General features: G+C 42.1%; 1 protein-coding gene across 13 annotated transcripts in view; it reads left to right on the forward strand.

Annotated features, from left to right (window-relative positions):
* The window catches only part of kcnj15 (potassium inwardly rectifying channel subfamily J member 15), a 189540-nt gene that overhangs the window by 13612 nt on the left and 157681 nt on the right, over nucleotides 1-18247 (forward strand). For 2 of the 13 annotated variants that reach the window (XM_059968808.1, XM_059968809.1), the window contains exons 3-4: nucleotides 7922-8253; nucleotides 16000-16038. The exons of 5 other annotated variants lie outside the window; for them this stretch is intronic. In XM_059968808.1, the coding sequence (XP_059824791.1) occupies nucleotides 8024-8253; nucleotides 16000-16038 (269 nt within the window). In that variant the 5' untranslated portion in view covers nucleotides 7922-8023. Of the gene's footprint in view, nucleotides 1-7921; nucleotides 9300-15999; nucleotides 16039-17769; nucleotides 17842-18247 lie in introns of those variants that run through there. 6 more of the 13 variants (XM_059968817.1, XM_059968813.1, XM_059968811.1 and 3 more) reach the window with 6 other exon arrangements.

Below are 18247 nucleotides of genomic sequence, written 5' to 3' on the forward strand. Positions count from 1 at the left end.
TGGCATTTAGGAGAACGAGGTGGTGGGGGGGGGGGGGGAATTTCATTGAAACCTCTCAAATATTGGAAGTTCTAGATTCAGTGACATGGAGAGGATGTTTCCTATCACGGAGGAGTCTAGGACCAGAGGGCACAGCTTCAAATAGGATAGATGTCCATTTGGAACATAAACGATGTGAGATGTCTTTACCAGAGGCTAATGAATCTACAGAATTTATTGCCACAGATGGCTGTAGAGGCCAGGTCATCGGGTATATTTAAAGCAGAGACGGGGGAGAAAGCAGGAGATTGGAGTTGAGAGGGATAATAAATCAGCCATGATGGAATGGTGGAGCAGACTCAATAGGTCAAATGACCTAATTCTTCTGCCATGTATTATGATGTAAAAGCTGAAACAAGAGGACAACACTACTTACAAGAAACGAGAGATGGAAGATGTGAGAGACCATAAGACATAGGAGCAGAATTAGGCCATTCAGCCCATCAACTCTACACGTCCATATGTTGGCATTCATAGCAAAAGGATTGAGTACAGGAACAGGGAGGTTCTACTGCAGTTGTACACAGCCTTGGTGAGACTGTACCTAGAGTATTGTGTGCAGTTTTGGTCCCCTAATCTGAGGAAAGACATTCTTGCCATAGAAGGAGTACAGAGAAGGTTTACCAGATTGATTCCTGGGATGGCAGAACTTTCATATAAAGTAAGACTGGATCGACTAGGCTTATACTCACTGGAGTTTAGAAGATTGAGGGGGGATCTTATTGAAACATATAAAATTCTAAAGGGATTGGACAGGCTAGATGCAGGAAGATTGTTTCCGATGTTGGGAAGTCCAGAACAAGGGGTCACAGCTTAAGGATAAAGGGGAAGCCTTTTAGGACCGAGATGAGGAAAAACTTCTTCACACAGAGAGTGGTGAATCTGTGGAATTCTCTGCCACAGGAAACAGTTGAGGCCAGTTCATTGGCTATATTTAAGATGAAGTTAGATATGGCCCTTGTGGCTAAAGGGATCAGGGGGTATGGAGAGAAAGCAAGTACAGGGTTCTGAGTTGGATGATCAACCAAGATCATACTGAATGGCGGTGCAGGCTCGAAGGGCCGAAGGGCCGAATGGCCTACTCCTGCACCTATTTTCTATGTTTCTATTCCATCCAAGTTGATCCCGGATCACACTCTAACCCATATACTTGCTTCTCACCATAACCCTTGATGCCCTGACCAAACAGGAAACTATCAATTTTTGTTTTAAGTATACCCACAGTCTTGGCCCCCACAGCTGTCTATGGCAGAACATTCTATAGCTTCACTACTCTGGGTAAAAAAAAGTTCCTCCTTGCCTCCGTTCTAAAGGGTTACCCCTCAATTTTGAGGCTGTGTCCTCTAGTGCTGGATACCCCACCATAGGAAATATCCTCTCCACATTCACCTTACCTGGTCCTTTCAACATTCAGTAGGTTTCATTGAGATCCCCCTTCATTCTTCTAAATTCCAGTGAGTACAGGCCCAAAGCTGCCAAATGCTCCTCATATGTTAACCCCTTCATTCGCAGAATCATCCTTGTAAACCTCCTCAGGACTCCCTTCAATGACAACATATCCTTTCTGAGGTATGGGGCCCAAAACTGTTGACTGTTATATTAAATCTGTTTTTATGTTTGATCATTGCATGTAAAGCAGATGGTTGTTATAACAATGAATAATGAAATTAAAATAGAAAAAAGTAGAATATATTCAAAATATAAAACAAACTTTTGAGGATAACATCAATGCTCTGGATGTATTGAAAAATATATTATAATCTAGAAAAGAGATAGAAGAGGTATTTCTATACATACTTAAAGTAATTTGATAAAATCTGTGTGCCAGAGAATTGGTAGATAGCTTATTTAATGCCAGCATTTTTAATAAGTTCCAGGGAATTATAGGCCAATCAGCTTGAAGACTGCAGGTAAAGTATTGGCAGAACCTGGTCTTGTTGGGTAAGTTGTAGAATTTGTTGTCAGCTAGCTTCAGGACAGAAAGCAAGAGGTAGGAGAGAAGAGAAGCTAATCCAGTGGTATTGATTTGTCTAAAAATTAGTGCTGGCACACCACTTTATTCAAGTGATTCAGAATCTGGAATCAAAAACACAAATGTGTGACTGATGACAAATTGAGGGGTGGGTCTGGCAACCTTGAGGTGGATTACAGCAAATTACATATGATATTAATGAGCGTGCAGAATGCGAAGCAATATTCAGGCATTGGCTTATAAGTGTAATGTGATATTTAGACCACAAACGTGACTGAGAGTGACCCATCTCCAAAAAGGTTCAAACTACTGATCACTGACATTCAAGGCAAACGTTGCTGAGCCTCCTACTATTAGGAGAATCGAGGGATATGGAGATTGCGTTGGAAGTTGAAGGTCAGTGACCTGGCTCTACCTCTGAGGAGTCATCAATGAAGGTGAACTCGACTAGCTCAGCCACAAAAATACCAAATTGGTTTATTATTGTCACAAATGCTGACCTGTGACATCCATTCAGATAATTTTATATGAAAGTACATGGGGGAGGTGAAGAGCCAAAACAAAATGCAGAATACAATATTCTAGTCACAGCAAGTGCGATGCTGACGATAAAGTGCAAGACCATAGCAAAGCAGATTGCAAGGTCCAGAATTCATTTTATGACGCTAGAGGACTGTTCAGTAGGTTTAACACAGCCCAAGAGAAGCTGTCCTTGAACCTGGTGGTAGGTGCTTTCAGGCTTGTGAATCTTCAGCCTGATAGAAGAAAATGGCCAGCGTGGGGTCTTTGATTATACTGGCTGCTTCACCATGGCAATGAGAAATGTAGCTAGATTTTGTGGAGGGGAGCTGGTTTCCGTGATGTGCTGTGCTGCACCCACAGCTCTCTTCAGTTTTTTGTCATCTTGGGCAGAGCAGTTGCCATTCCAGCGGTGATGAATCCAAATGGGATGCTCCCTGTGGTTCATTGATAGAAGTGGGTGAGGGTCAAAGGGGCATGCCTGAACTCTTCAGCATCCTGAGAAAGCAGAGGCATTGGTACACATTCTTGACCATGGTATCTATAAGGTTGGGCCAGGGCAGATCATTGCTGATGTTCATTTCAAGGAACTTGAAGCTTTCAACCCTCTCGATCTCAGCACCATTAGCGTAAACAGGAGTATATGCACCACCCCTTTCCTAGTCCATGACCAGCATTTTTGTTTGCCTGACATTGAGGGAAGGGTTGTTGGCATGATACTATAACCGTAGACTGTCTATCTCCTTCTGAGATACAGCCCACTACGGTGGTATCATCTTGTCGATGAAGCAGGAGAGTTTCTGGTCACACAGGCATGAAAGTATAGGGATTTGAGTAGGGAGCTGAGGATCCAGCATTGTGAGGCACCATGTTGAGGATAATCGTGACAGAGGCACCGCTGCCTAAGTTTACTGACTGATCTTTCCACAGGTTTACTATTGTGACTAAGTTCACATCATGGTTTTGAACCCCGTGGCATGTGATGTACTTGCTGATACCCCCAACCCTTTCTGTCTCCTTCAATGCTTATTGAGGAACCTTAGTGTAATACTCTTCATCTGCCTCAATGGGTGTAACCTTAACATACTCAAGCAGGCCCCCTCATTTGAGAAAATATATACTGGCATTGAAGGCAGTCTTAAAGAGAATCATGAGGCTCATTAGTGGACAGTAAGGAAGGCTATCAAAGCTTGCAGCGGGATCTAGATCAGCTAGAAAAATTGAATGAAAAATCAGATTGGCGGATGGAATTCAATACTAGCAAGAGTGCTTTGGAAAGGACGACAGTAGAGCACTGCAGAGTGCAGTAGACCAGGAATCTGGGACTACAGATTAATAATTCATTGAAAGTGGTATCACAGGTAAATGAGGTTATCAAGAGAGCTTTTGGTACATTGGCCTTCATAAATCTAAGTACTGAGTACAGGAATTGGGATGGTATGTTGAAGTTATATAAGATGGTGAGGCAACATTTGGAATATTGTGTACAATACATCTACATACAGGAAAGATACCAATAAGGCTGAAAGAGTACAGAGAAAAATAACAAGGGTGTTGCCAGGTTGTGAAGATCTAAGTTACAAGGAAAGATTGAATAAGGTTAGGACTTTATTTCCTGGAGTGTAGGAGAATGAGGGGGGTATACAAAATTATGAGAGGTTTGCACAAGCTGAATGCAAGCAGGTTTTCCCCACTGAGGCTGGCTGAGGTGAGAACTAGAGGTCATAGGTTAAGGATGAGAGGTAAAATATTTAAGGGGATTCTGTGGAAGAACTTCACTCAGACGGTGGAGTGAGTGTGGAATGAATTGCCAGCGGACGTGGTGGATACAGGTTTGATTGTAACACTTAAGGGAAATGAACATGGAAGGAAGGAGTATAGAGGGCTATGGTCCAGGTGCTAGTTGAAGTTATCAGGCAGAATAACAAATTAGCATGGACTAGATAGGCCAAAGGGATTCTTTTTGTGCTTTACTGCTCTATGACTCTATTACACAGAATGCTGAAAATACTAGCAGAGCAGAAAGAAACTGCAGACAAAGAAAGAGGTCAAGCCCCATCATTAGAAAGCTTGATTCCCTTAGGTCTACCCTTCTCTGTTGAACACAGCCTCTGAATATGTACTGCTGATTTGGGCAGGGAATTTGAAAGGCTTCCTATCATCCGGATGAAGAAAATTGTTCTCATTTTTCTTCATGAATAGCTAAGCCTTTATCTTGAACCCATGACTTTAAGTTCTGTACAGCCCAGGGAGGAGAAACGCTATCTCTGTCAAGCCCATATGAAGGAACAAAAAAATCTGCTGCTGGAAATCTGGATTGAATAGGATTTGTAGAGGGAAGTAAGCATCAGTGTTCCTATGTGAAGGGAAATCCAGTCCCTACACATGCTACTGGACTCAGAGTTCCTCCAGCCAAGTTTTTTTCCATTCCCTTGTTTCCAAGTCCATAAGAATATTGTGTGTTATAAGAAAATCATCTCTCATAAACAGCGGAGAGTATAAGCCCAGATGATGCTATCTCTCATTGTACAACTTCATTCCTTTCCAAACTCACTCTGGTGAGAGTTCTTTGTTATCTCTCAGGCACAAATTTACCTTTCTTAAGTACGAAAACCAAACCTGCATGTAGTGTTCCAGGTACAGTCTCATTGGAACTTGTATTATTGAAGTGAGAAGACTTTACTCTTGCAGTCATTCCTCATTCAGAGAATACAAAGGGATAATTTTCCTTGCTATTTTTCCAATGAGAGCATCATAACTGTTCGTGATTCATGTAAAAAGTCACCCTGATCCCATTAAATACAAATCAAAAGGGTTTGCACTTCCCTCACCATTTAGTTTACTGATTGAGGGGAATTTTATTAAGTTAAGGAGAAATCACAAGGCTCCAGTGAACTGTAGCAAATTGGAGTAATGAAAACTGAAGTTTTTCAGGAAGGGACAAAACATACAAATTTAGAATGTTGCTCTAATCAGAGTTGGAACAGAATTTGACAAAGGATTTATGAAAGATCCTAATTTGATTAAGAAAAGTGATTCCCTTCCTCACCATTGGTGCTGCCCTCATTCTCATCTCCGCTATTTCCCGGACATTTGCTCTCACCCCTTCTTTCTGTCATATTAACAAGTATAGAGTTCCTCGTCCTCACCTACCACCCCATGAGCCTCTACATCCTGTGCATCCCCCTCTGCAACTTCTGCCGTCTTTAATGAGATCCTACCACCAAGCAAGTCTTTGCACTCCTGCCCCCACCTCCATGTTCCACTTTATACAGGAATCACTTCCTATGTGATTTCCATGTCTATTCAGTCATCGCCACTAATCTCCCACCCAGTATTTATTCCTGCAAATGGATTAAGTGTCCTACCCGACCATTTGCTTCCTCCTTCAGCTTCATTTAGGGCACCAAATGATCCTTCCGGGTGAGGCATCAAGTCACGTGTGAATCTGTTGGGGTTGTCTACTGTATTTGGTGTTCCCACTGCAGCCTCCTCTACACTGGTGACACCTGATGTAGACTGGGGTTACTGCTTTGTTGAGCACCTTTGCTTCATCTGTTAAAAAAAAAGCAGTATTTTCTGGTAATCCACCATTTTAATACCAATCCCAATTCCCATTCTGATGTTTTGGTCCTTGGCCACCTCTAATGCCATAATGAATCCACTCTCAGCTTGGAGGAGCACCATCCCGTATTGTTTGGGTAGCCTCCAACCTGATAGAATGAAGATTGATTTTCATTCCCTGATGCTGCAAGTTTTGAATCTCCTGTCCCATTAGTCCATTAAATGGGGAACTGGCGGGCTCCACACTATTTGTCTACCATGTTTTACCACAGCAACTGAAAACGCCAAGGCTAAAGAAAACCAGATAATCAAATAATAAAACAAGAAATTTGCCAGATGTTGAAAATCCAAAGGCAACTCCCACAAAATGCTGGAAGAACTCAGTAGCATCTATGGAAATGCATGAACAGTCAACACTTTGGAGCAAGCCCCTTCTTCAGGACTGGAAAGGAAGGGGGAAGATTCCACAAGAAGAAGGTGGGGAGAGGGAAAGAATGGAAGCTAGAAGGTAATAGCTGAAGCCAGGTAGGTTGCAAAGGAAGGAATCTGATAGGAGAGGAGAGTGGACCATAGGAGAAAGGGAAGGAGGAAGGGACCCTGTGGGAGGTGATAGGCAGGTGAGAAGAGCTAAGAGGCCAGAGTGGGAACAAGAAAAGGGGAGGTGGAGGGAATTTTTTTTTTAACTGTAAGGATAAATTGATATTCATGCCTTTAGTTTGGACGCCACCCAGATGGAATATAAGGTGTTGCTCCTTCACCCCGAAGGAGGCCACATCATTGCACAAGAAAAGGCAACGGACTAACATGTTGGAATGGGAATGGGAATCCGAATTAAAATGTTTGGCCACTGGGTAGTTCTGCTTTTGGCAGAGGTAGTCTACAAAGCCTTCTCCCTATATACGACAGATCTAACAAATGTAGAGGAGGCCACATTGGGAGCTCTGAACATAATGGATGATCCCAGCAGATTTGCAGGTGGAGTGTTGCCTCACCTGGAAGGACTGTTTGGGGCCCTGAATGGAGGTCGGGGAGAAGGTGAATGGTCGGGTTTGGCACTTTGACGTAATCAAATAAATATTCAAAATGTAATTGCATCATTACTCACCGAAGTTTGTATTCCATAATAGGCATTAACTCAGTAGGTATTGCACCTAGCTGGCACTTCTGGCTTTTTTAGCTGGGCAATAACTTGCAGAACCAACAGATGTGTATTCACAAATATCACTACCAGTCACACCACAGCCTGACTTGGAAAAATATCCCTATCCATTCATTGCTCCAGATCAAAATTCTGGAACCTTCCAAAACCAGCAATGTGGTAAGAGCAACGCACACAAATTGCTGGAGGAACTCAGCAGACCGGGCAGCTTCTATGGAAAAGAGAACAGTCAGGCCGAGACCCTTCGGCCCAATATGTCGACTGTTCTCTCTTCCATAGAACCTACCTGGCCTGCTGAGTTCCTCCAGCAATTTGTGTGCGTTGCTTGGATTTCCAGCATCTGCAGAATTTCTCTTGCTTTAACTAGAGTCCTTTTTCCAGATGGACTGCAACAGTTCAATAAGCATCCATCTTCTGACAGGCAAATAAGGGTGATCAGTAATGCTGACCTTGCTCAAAGAAAAACACCTCCTGTATGAATGAGAAAATAACCTCACCCCAACACAAGCACATTATTGGAATTGGTTTATTGTTGTCGCACATACCAAAATACAGTAAAAGCTTGTCTTCCATACTAATCAAAACAAAGTTCAAAGTAAAGCTATTATCAAATATGTGTGTGTGGCATCTGCGAGTCTCATGAGACCATGGATCTGTGCCCTCTGCAGGGCGCACGCCTGGGCAAGGTTGTATGAAGACTGGCAGTTACCCATGCAGCGAGTCTCCCCTCTCCATGCCGCTGATCTTGTCCAAGGGAAGGGAAAGGGCCGATGCAGCTTGACACCGGTGTCATCGCAGGAACTGCCAGAGCGAGGTTGAAGGCAACGTCGGACCGCCTTCGGGACTCCAGCTCCAGATCTGTCCTCGGGGTTTACTCCCGAAGCCTTTCCCATGAGTGGGTATGGCCGCAAGGCAGCGGTGGTTTGAAGTCAGAGTTTTCCCTCTCTCCGATGGACTGCCTTTCCCGGCTGATGAGCTCCATCTACCTGAAATCAAATATGTACAGTATATATTATCATACACAACTCTGAGGTTCATTTTTTTGCAGGAGTATGCAGGGGAAAAAGAAACAGAATTTTACAAAAAAAAAACTATACATGAAGACTGGCAAGAGTCTGATGGTTGTAAGGAAGATTGTTCATGAAACTGAATGTTACACAGTGCATTGAGGTAGAACAAGGTTAACAGTAACAGTGCAGAATAATTGTAACCACTACTGAGAAAGTACAGTGCAGTTAAGATGCAATATTATAACAAAGTAGATTAGAGTTCAAGGGTCAAAAGTCAAAGTAAAATTTATTATCAAATTTCATATGTTCCTATATACTACCTTGAGATTCATGTTAATCGAAATTAATGCTAACTGACTGCTTCCAAGTGATGTTGATGGAGAATTGATGTTAGCCCTGTTCCCTGTGATTATTCCTCTGTGGATTGAAATAGTGTTAAGGTTTCCTGTACATCTACCTGGGATGTCTCAGTTTGGTCAGATTTGGCGTAATGCACACGACATTTTTATTATTGATCTTTCTACTTTTTGTTCGGTACAGATTTCTGGTCTTGACCTTGTCCCTATTTTTGGTCAATAGATATTGCCCTATTGTGCATCACTTTATCATTTCTATCTTTTGAAAGTGCAGTACTCTTAGCAGCCGAATGTCACTCACTCAGCTGACGAAGGATTCTAAGTGCCGGAAATCTGATATAAGGACAAAGCGCTGGCACCAAGTTGATCGGCATCTGCAATAGAAAGCTAGGATAGCCCTTTGGCTGCAAGCCTATTCCACAACTGGAATTGTTAGTCTGGGAGACTCTTAAAGTAGCCACAGTGGGGCAAATTGCGACTTGTTCAAGAAAGCAAAGCTGTTGCATTCCCGGACGTGTCTTGACTTATATCAAAGAGTTCGTCTAGACTGTGCGACATGCAATGAAGTTTCAAACAGTTTTTCGTCTCTCCCCTGGTGCAAGTTCACTTGCTCGTCTGCTCCGAGTATTTTCTGCTTTTAACTCCAATGTATGTTCTCATTTGGCAGGAATGTTTACACGGTGAGTTATTTTTGAAAGTTGCTAGCTTAATGTAAAGAGCTGGTCAGATCCTTGTCTCAGAAGTGAGAAAATTATAGTTTCAAGCCTGGTTCGAGGGCTTGAAAATGGGATCTAGGCTGTCACTTTAGTTCATTGCTGAGGGAAAAAATGTTAGGAAATACAACATGAGATTTTAAATCGAGGCCCTAAATTGGCTGATGGATTTACAAGATCTCTTGGGAAATATTCAAAATGGATAAAGGGAATTCTGCTGCATTGCCGGTATTTATTCTTCAGGTAATATGATGAATAAAGAAACACAATAAATGTTTTTTGAGTGATCACTTAAGTTACAAAGGAAAAGGGGATGATTATATGATGCAGTTGGACTGACTTAGCTGAAGCATTTTAAATGATTGAGTGACCTGACTTTGGACTGAATTTTATGTATTTTTTAAAAAGTTTGAAGAGAATGAAATGTTACCCAAATCGGGTTTCTGAGCAGACTCAAGATTAGACATTAATCAATTAGGATGTTTTTTTTCTTTTCTGCAGAAGTTTAATGACACTTCAGGGTTAGTAAGTGTGGATTCAATGCAGCAGTTCAAAAACAAGCTGGGGATCACTTCCTTATTGCAGTTAAAATTACTGCGTACCAAAGTACTTCAGATATAGTAAATTAAATTTGAAACAAACTACAGATGCTTGGTTTGAAATAAAAACAGAAAAATGCAGGAAACGTTCACTGTGGAAAGAGAAGCAAAGTTAAAATTTCAGGTCACAACCCGTTGTCAAAACTACTTAGTTAAAATATAAAACTGGAACTCATGCCATTTAATTGAATCAAGACTATCTGAAATAAGCTTGCGAGATCAGTCTTACATTTTAAGTGTCTTTTTGCCTAAAACAGAATAGTGTTTCCACCAGCTAGTTGGCTTCATGGTAGTGTAGCGGTTTGCATAACACTTACTGCAGTAGCAACACGGGTTCACTTCCCACTGCTACATGCAAGGAGTTTGTATGTTTTCCCTGTGACTGAGTGGGTTTCCTCCAGGTGCTCTGGTTTTCTCCCACAGTCTAAAGATGAGTTAATTGGTCACATAGGTGTAATTAGGCAGTGTGAACTCCATGGGCTGCAAAGGCCTGTTACCGCTCTGTATCTCTAAGATGCCGTAAATAAAATATGAGATTCTGCAGATGATGGAAATCCGGAGGAGTGCTTGATAGATGAGTCCTGGACCAAAACTTTGAGTTTTCATTCCTCATAGATGGTGCCTGACCTGCGGAGTTCCTCCACCATTTTGTGTGTGTGTGTGTTACAACTGGTTCACTATCTCTTTAGATTTTTTTTGCATGATGTTGTACACATTTGTCAAGACCGTGAAAGTCATAACACTTCAAAAAATCAATCGTAAACACAAGGTTCTGCAGATGCTGGAAATCTTGAGCAATTTTGCACAAAATGCTGCAGGAACTCAGCAAGACAGCCGTTGATGTTTCCGGCCCTTTATCTTTAAGATAAAGGCCCTTTAAGACCCTTTATCAGAACTGGATAGGAAGAGGGTAAAAGTCAGGAGAAGGTGGTGGGGAGGGGTTGGGGAAGGTCTACAAACTGGCAGGTGATAGCAGAGACTAGATGAAGGGGAGGAGAGATGAAATAAGAAGCTCAGTGGAGATAAGTGGAAAAGGTAAATGTCTGAAGAAGAAGGTATCTAACAGGAAATGAGCATGGACCATGAAAGAGGAGGAGGAGGAGAAGGAGGAAGGAAACTGAGAAAGTTGATGGACAGGTGAGGAGAAGCGAAGGGGTGAGGGGCTAACCAGTATGGGGAATGGGAAAAGCAAGCAAGGGGAGAAGTTACCGATAGTTGGAGAATTAAAGTTCATATTTGGAAGCTACCCAGAATATGATCATTTTCTGTGAAGTGCCTGATGAAGTCCTGCAGCTTTAAATAGCATTTAAAAAATCATTAATTCTGCAGAATTAATTTAATAGCACTTATGTGATTACAGTTCCTGATACAGCTTTGCAGGTGAACACTATTATGTCACCTAAATAGCTACCAATGTATCAATTATGACATTATGAGGAAAAATATTTATACACTGTGCCTTGTTATGGTCTGGGAGGCAGATTCTGGAAGTATCATTGGAGAAGAATGGACTTAAACTTGTAGTACTCTGGTGATCCACACGGAACATTTTAAGAGCTGCTTTTCCCCCTCTGCCATCAGTTTTTGGAACACTCTGTGAACCCAGGGACGCTACCTCCCATACTGTTTATCTTTTGCACTATTTATTTTCGTAACTTACAATAGTTTTTGTCTTGAGCTATACTACCGCTGCAGAACAACATATTTTACATCTTGTGTCGGTGATAATAAACTTCATTGTCATTCTGAAAAAGTGGACGGCTCATTCAAAGAGTTGGCAGGGGCTCCCTGGGTTAAATGGTCTCCTTCTTTGCTCTTTGATTCAATGCTTCCAAGATGTCAAAACATAACCAAAAGCATATGTTGTCTATTGAAAAACCTGTCAAATTTCCCGACAGAGTGGAAATCTTCCGCCTTTCTCCCACCTGGGATCTTTCTTGCGTCTCAGCGTTTGGAGTAATTCTCAAATCTTACTTGGGGGTCAGGGCAATGAAAACAAAAAAAGATGCTGGAAAATACTGTGCAGGTCAAGAGTGCTGGAGAGAGAAACAGAATTAATGTTTCGTGTTGACCTTTCACCTTATGATCAAACAATGTTTTCTGGGGCAGTCTCCAAATGAAGTATATTCTTACCAAAAATAAAACTACAGGAACAAAGCAAGTGGTGTTAGCTTCAAAATCTACATCCCTACCACATGCAGATATATCTGCAAATACTGTATCAGGATTGGGGTCATAAAGCCGGCATCAGTGTATAACTCTGATTCTCAGATTCTAAACATTTTCCCCCACCCCCCCATCCCAAGAGCCCTATTTGCACCCAGTTTTATACCCGTGCTTGCGTCGAACTGAGCCTCACAGTCTGGAGGTTCTTTCAGGTTGCTGTGTGCAAGGGTTCTCTGTACTGCTAACGTAGTAGTGACAACATCTCAGAATGACTCCATTCAATTTTGTGGATTCCTCCACGGCATTGGAAAACCGCTGTGTGTGTGTGTGTGTGTGTCAAGATCCCAGTATCTGCGGGATCTCTTGTATTTTAGACCCCTCTGACTCTGTGATAAATTGAACATACCCGGTATGTGATTTTTTTCCCCCTGGTTTTGGGGAGAGGAGGAGAGGAGCGGGTGTGGTTTCAAATTGGTATCCTAAATGCAAGGAGTTTCCACTGTGAACTTACTCCACAGTGCTGACACTTGTGGATGGATCCTGAATGATTAAAGTATTTTTATGATCATAGGTCTAAAGCAATAGTATACATGAATATACTTGTGTGACATTTTCTACTTTGGAGAAGAATGAACCAAGTTAAGCGAATAGCTTAATGCATATTTCTAAAAAAAAAATCACTTAATGGTAGAATCAGAATCGTGTTATTACCACTGACTTGTGTTGTGAAATTTGTTGCTTCATGGCAGCTGTACAGTGCAATACAAAGAAAATTACTATAAGTTACAATAAGAAATTAATTAAAAAATGCTGAAAGAAAGCAAAATAGTGGGGTATGTTCATGGGTTTATGGACTATTTAGAAATCTTACGGCAGAGGGGAAGAAGCTGTTCCTAAAACACTGAGTGTATGTTCTCAGGCTCTTACACCTCCTCAATGATGTAATTATGAGAAAAAGGCACGTCCTAGATGGTGTGACTCCTCGATGATGGATATTGTCGTCCTGAGGCACCAACTTTTGAAGATATGCTTTTGAAGAAGAGAGGCTAGTATCATGATGGCACTGGCTGCATCTTTGCAGTTGTTTTGGATCGAATGCATTGGAGCCTCCATAGCAGGCAGTAATATGACTAGTCAGAGTGATCTCAATGGTAATGCTGTAGACAATTGCTAGTGTCTTTGGTGATGTACCAAATCTTCTCAAACCCTTAATGAAGTTTTGCCCTCTGACCTGTCTTGTTTGTGATTCCATCGGTATGTTGGAGGCGAGATAAATTCTCTGAAATGTTGATGCCCAGGCACTTGAAGCTGCTCACCCTTGCAACACACACAAAATGCTGGCGGAACTTGGAGGCCAGGCAACAGCTGTAGGAAAAAAAAAGTACAGTCGACATTTCGGGCCGAAATGTCGATTTACCTTTTTCCATAGATGGTGCCTGGCCTGCTGAGCTCCTCCAACATTTTGTGTGTGTTGCTCAGATTTCCAGCATCTGCAGGCTTTCTCTTGTTTGAGCTGTTCACCCCCTGTTGAATTTATTCCAGTGACTAAAATACGAAGAATAGCAATTTTTAACTTTGACAGCTGTTTACTGCTAAATGCAGATAACACCCTTGCCCTCAAGGTGGTCTTGGCTTTTCAAGTTGAATTGTTAATGGAATATTTTGCATACATTCTTTCCAATTTGCCTCCTTTCATTTGCACAACAAACACTTCAGATTCATTCCATTCATTTCCTTTATCAGATGCTTACCACTTCCTGGTCCACCTGATCCCAGTTTGTGTGTGTGATAGGATTCCCAGAGACAGGCACATTTAAACTTGTTTACAACCATAACAATTGTAACATCACCTCAGTAATTTTATTCAACCTTGTCTGCATTTTTTTTTGCTTTCTGAGAGGAACACCCAGATAAGAAGTCTCTGCACGTGTGTTTCTATCAGAAACAGGCGTGCTCTGTGCTGCGTCTACACCGGAGTATGTTGAGTGGCTGTTTCTTTGCAGTACCTCTTTGTTAACTTCAGTAACCTTCAAACATCTTCTCCTTATTTTGTAATTTCACATGTAGCTGCCAATCTGTTTCTGTCGCCTTGAACAAAAGATTTAGGGCAGAATTAGGCCATTTGGCCCATTGAGTCTGCTCTGCCATTTCATCATGACTGATCCAATTTTCCTCTCAGTCCCCATCTCCTGCCTTCCCCTCCACCCCCTCTCACCATATGTCTTCATGCCCTGACCAATCAAGATTCTAGCATCATCAGCCTTAAATATGCATAAAGACTTGGCCTCCACAACTGCCTGTCTGGGAAAGAATTTCACAGATTTGCCACTCTCTGGCTAAAGAAATTCCTCCTCATCTCCTTTCTAAAAGAATTCCCCTCTATTCTGAAGCTGATTCTCCCACCATAGGAAACAGTCTCTCCACATCCACTCTGTCAAGGTCTTTCTCCATTTGATGGATTCAACGAGGTCACCCCTCATTCTTCTGAATTCTAGTGAATGCGGGCCCAGAGCCGTCAGACACTCTTCATAAGACAAGCTATTCAATTCTGGATACGTTTTTGTGGACTTCTTTTGAACCCTCTCTAGTTTCAGCACATCCTTTCTAAGATAAGGGACTCAAAACTGCTCACAATACTCCAAGTGAATCTTCACCAGTGAATAATGTTTCAGAATTACATACTTGCTTTTCTATTCTAGTCCTGTTGAAATGAATGCTAACATTGCATTTGCCTTCTTCACCACAGACTCGACCTGCAAATTAATCTTTAGGAAATCCTGCACGAGGCCTTCCAAGTTCATTTGCAGCTTGGTTTTTTGTATTCTCTCTCCATTTAGAAAGTAGTCAAACCTTTCATTTCTTCTACCAAAATGCATGACCAACGTTGTATTCCCAGCACTGTATTCTATCTGCTATTTCTTTGCCCATTCCCCTAATCTAATTCCTTTAGCCCACCTCCTCAAATCTACCTGCCCCTCCACCTACTTACGTAGTATCTGCAAACTTTGCAACAAAGCTATCCATTCCATCATCCAAATCATTGATAGTTAATGTAAAAAGAATCGGTCCCAACACAGACCCATGTGGAACACAGCTGGTCACTGGCTGCCAGCCAGAAAATACTCCCTTTATTCCCACTCTTTGCTTCCTGCCAATCAGCCACTGCTTTATCCATGCTAGAACCTTTCCTGTAATACCATGGGCTCATAGCTTGTTAAGCAGCCTCGTGTGAGACCTTGTCAGCCTTCTGAAAATCCAAGTACACAACATCAGCTGATACTCCTTTGTCTATCCTGCTTGTTAATCTTCAAAGAATGTCAACAAATTTGTCAGACAAGAATTTTCCTTGAGGAAACCATGCTGACTATGTACCTCCAAGTACCCTGAGACCTCATCCTTAATAATCTAGTCCAACATCTTCCCTGCCACTGAGTTTGGTAGGAATGTGTGGTAAATGCTGCCCATTGATCTTTGCTACAAGCTGACCAAATGCCCGTGTTCACTGAGGTTAGTCCTCAGTTAAGCAATATCCTGAGTCAACAATGTTGATGAGAAGCATATCAGCAAGTTCTGTCATTTGAAATGTAAAGAATTCCTTTGCACATAAGCATGCATTTGAAGAACCTGCAGATCTCCTGTCTCCACTTGAGCACCAAAGCCACGAGTATGCACGTATTGTGATGCGTGGCTGGAACCTATGGCCTTCAGTAGTTTCTTTCTACCCTGACGTCAACCACTTATTGCTGCCAGTATATTAGAGTGGAGAGAGGCAATGGATTATGAGGAAGGGACATGGGGGGGGGGGGTGTGGGGGGAGAAAGAAATGGAGGGTGGAAATAAAAGAAAACATACAACTGATAAGTGGAGAGCATTCCATCACAGTCTTGATTTGTTCCTTGTAGATGGCAACTTCTGATGGAAAGGCTTTGGGGTATCAGGAGGTGAGTGAATTTCTACAAGATGCCCAAGTTTTGTCTTGTGACTATAGTATTTACTTGCCTAGTCAGTGGTGCTGTAACGTCATTGATTGTCAATGAGAGATGATAAAACTGCTTTGTTGGAAATGCTCAGGTCCTAGAGCTTTTCTAATGGGATTATTTGTTACCATTCAGTGCAACAGTAAATACTTTTTTAAAAACTCAGCGGAGTAGGCAGTATCTGCAAAAAGACAAACTGCTATCATTTCTGATCTGGGTCCTGAATCTTAAAACTTTAGGATCTTGAATCTTAAAACCTAAGATGAGATTTATTTGTCACATGTACATTGAAACATCAAAGCATACAGTGAAATGTGTTGTTTGCATCAAATCAAACCAGTGCCATGCTTCTGGTACCAACATAACGTGCACACAACTTACTAACCCTACTGCCTATGTGTGAGGAAACCGGGGCATCCACGTGGTTATGGGGAGAACATATAAATGTCTTGCAGGCAGTGGCAACAATTGAACTTCAATCAATGATCACTGGGGATGGAAAGTGATTGCACTAACTGCTAAGATACCATGCTGCCCTGAAGCGTTAGCTGTTTCTCTTCCCACAGATGCTGCCTGACCTGCTGTTTGTTTCCAGCAATTTTGTGTATTTCAGTTCCCAGTATGTACAGTACTTTTTGACTTCCAGTTGCTGCCTCTGCCATTCATGTGGATCTCCTTTCCATTGCTGCTTACCACAATGGCTCTGCCACCTTTCTAGCCAATGAGCTAGAACAATCTCTCCAAGTGCTAGGTGAAGTGTTCCCTTCAATATTTTTTTTACTAAGGTACGCTATCTGCAGTTCACGGAGTGAGTAAATTCACCAAAACAATCACACACATTACAAAATCCTGGTTGGGCTGTGTCATATTGTGGCTTATCTATAATGATTAGGGTTTTGCTGGTTGGTTCAATCACCAAATGGTTTAAAAGAAGTATCTGTTTTTGAACCAGGTGGGGTGGAAGCTCAGGCTTCTATACTGCCTGCCGAATGGTGGCTGCTTATAGATGACATGGCCTGGATGGTGGGGATCTAGAGGGCTATGGGTAACCCTAGGTAATTTCTAAGGTAAGGACCTGTTTGGCACAACATTGTGGGCTGAAGGGCCTGTATTGTTCTGTAGGTTTTCTATGTTTCTTTGGTCAGCAGGATGCTGCAAGCATCTATAAGTTCATAGAAACAAAAGCAATCATTCAATATGGTAACCATGCCGCCACAATGTTGTAATGAATGCAGTCAAAATCAGATAAACTTCATAAGAAAGAGCAAAAAGCTTAAAGTGGAGAGAGAAAAGAAACTAGTTCTGCCATTTATAGGAATTAACATATATACTGTAGGTACATTGGACATTCTGAATTGAGTAATATTATAGGAGTTCTTCCATTCTGCACCTTGTGCACAACAGGCAGCAACCTTGCCATTTCTTTAACATTTGCTTTTTTACGAGGCTGAATTTCTAGCCCGGCACTCTACCCGGCATGGAGGGAAAGCGTGCAAAGAGCTGGCCGGATTTGAACCCGGAACCGCTCGCCTTGAACTCTGGTGTGAATGCCACTACACCATAGGCCGGCTCATTCTTATGTAGGAGAGTCCATAAGTCAGGGTGCTTGTAATCTAGGAACTGCCAGTATAAAACAATGACTAGTTTTGAAAACGGGTCACGAGCCTGTAATGTTGGCTTTTCCTCTCTCCACAGCTGCTGCATGACCTGCTGAGTATTTCTGGCAGATCCTGATTTCATTTCCACAGCTTTCCTCTCTCTGGTGGGGTAGGTGTTGAAACCTAAACTGCTATCCCTGGAACAACGAAAGTCATAAAATGTTAATTTTAACTCCTCAGTTCAGGAATTTTTTTCTTTTTTTGAATCATGAGTTCTGTTGACCTGTGTGCTTCAGGCCTGACTTGGCTTTGGTTGTTTTTTGTCTTTTGCCCTTTTACTCAGGCTCCACTGGATTCTGCTCTTCTTTATTGGTTGGATCCCAAGACAGAAAAGGCCCGGCTGATATTTGATCTCACACGGTTACTTTGTAATGGATGGGGTGGGCAAGGCAGTCTTGGAGGAACTTGAATAAGTGCAAGCTTATTAACAAAGGCATTGCATTGACTTTAGGACATAGCAACTTTAACAAACGATTTTCAGAAGACTTTAGATGTGCAGGGTTAGGCAGCTGAGA

The sequence above is a fragment of the Hypanus sabinus genome, chromosome 4, assembly GCF_030144855.1.
Source record: "Hypanus sabinus isolate sHypSab1 chromosome 4, sHypSab1.hap1, whole genome shotgun sequence".
In the NCBI taxonomy this organism is placed as follows: Eukaryota; Metazoa; Chordata; class Chondrichthyes; order Myliobatiformes; family Dasyatidae; genus Hypanus; species Hypanus sabinus.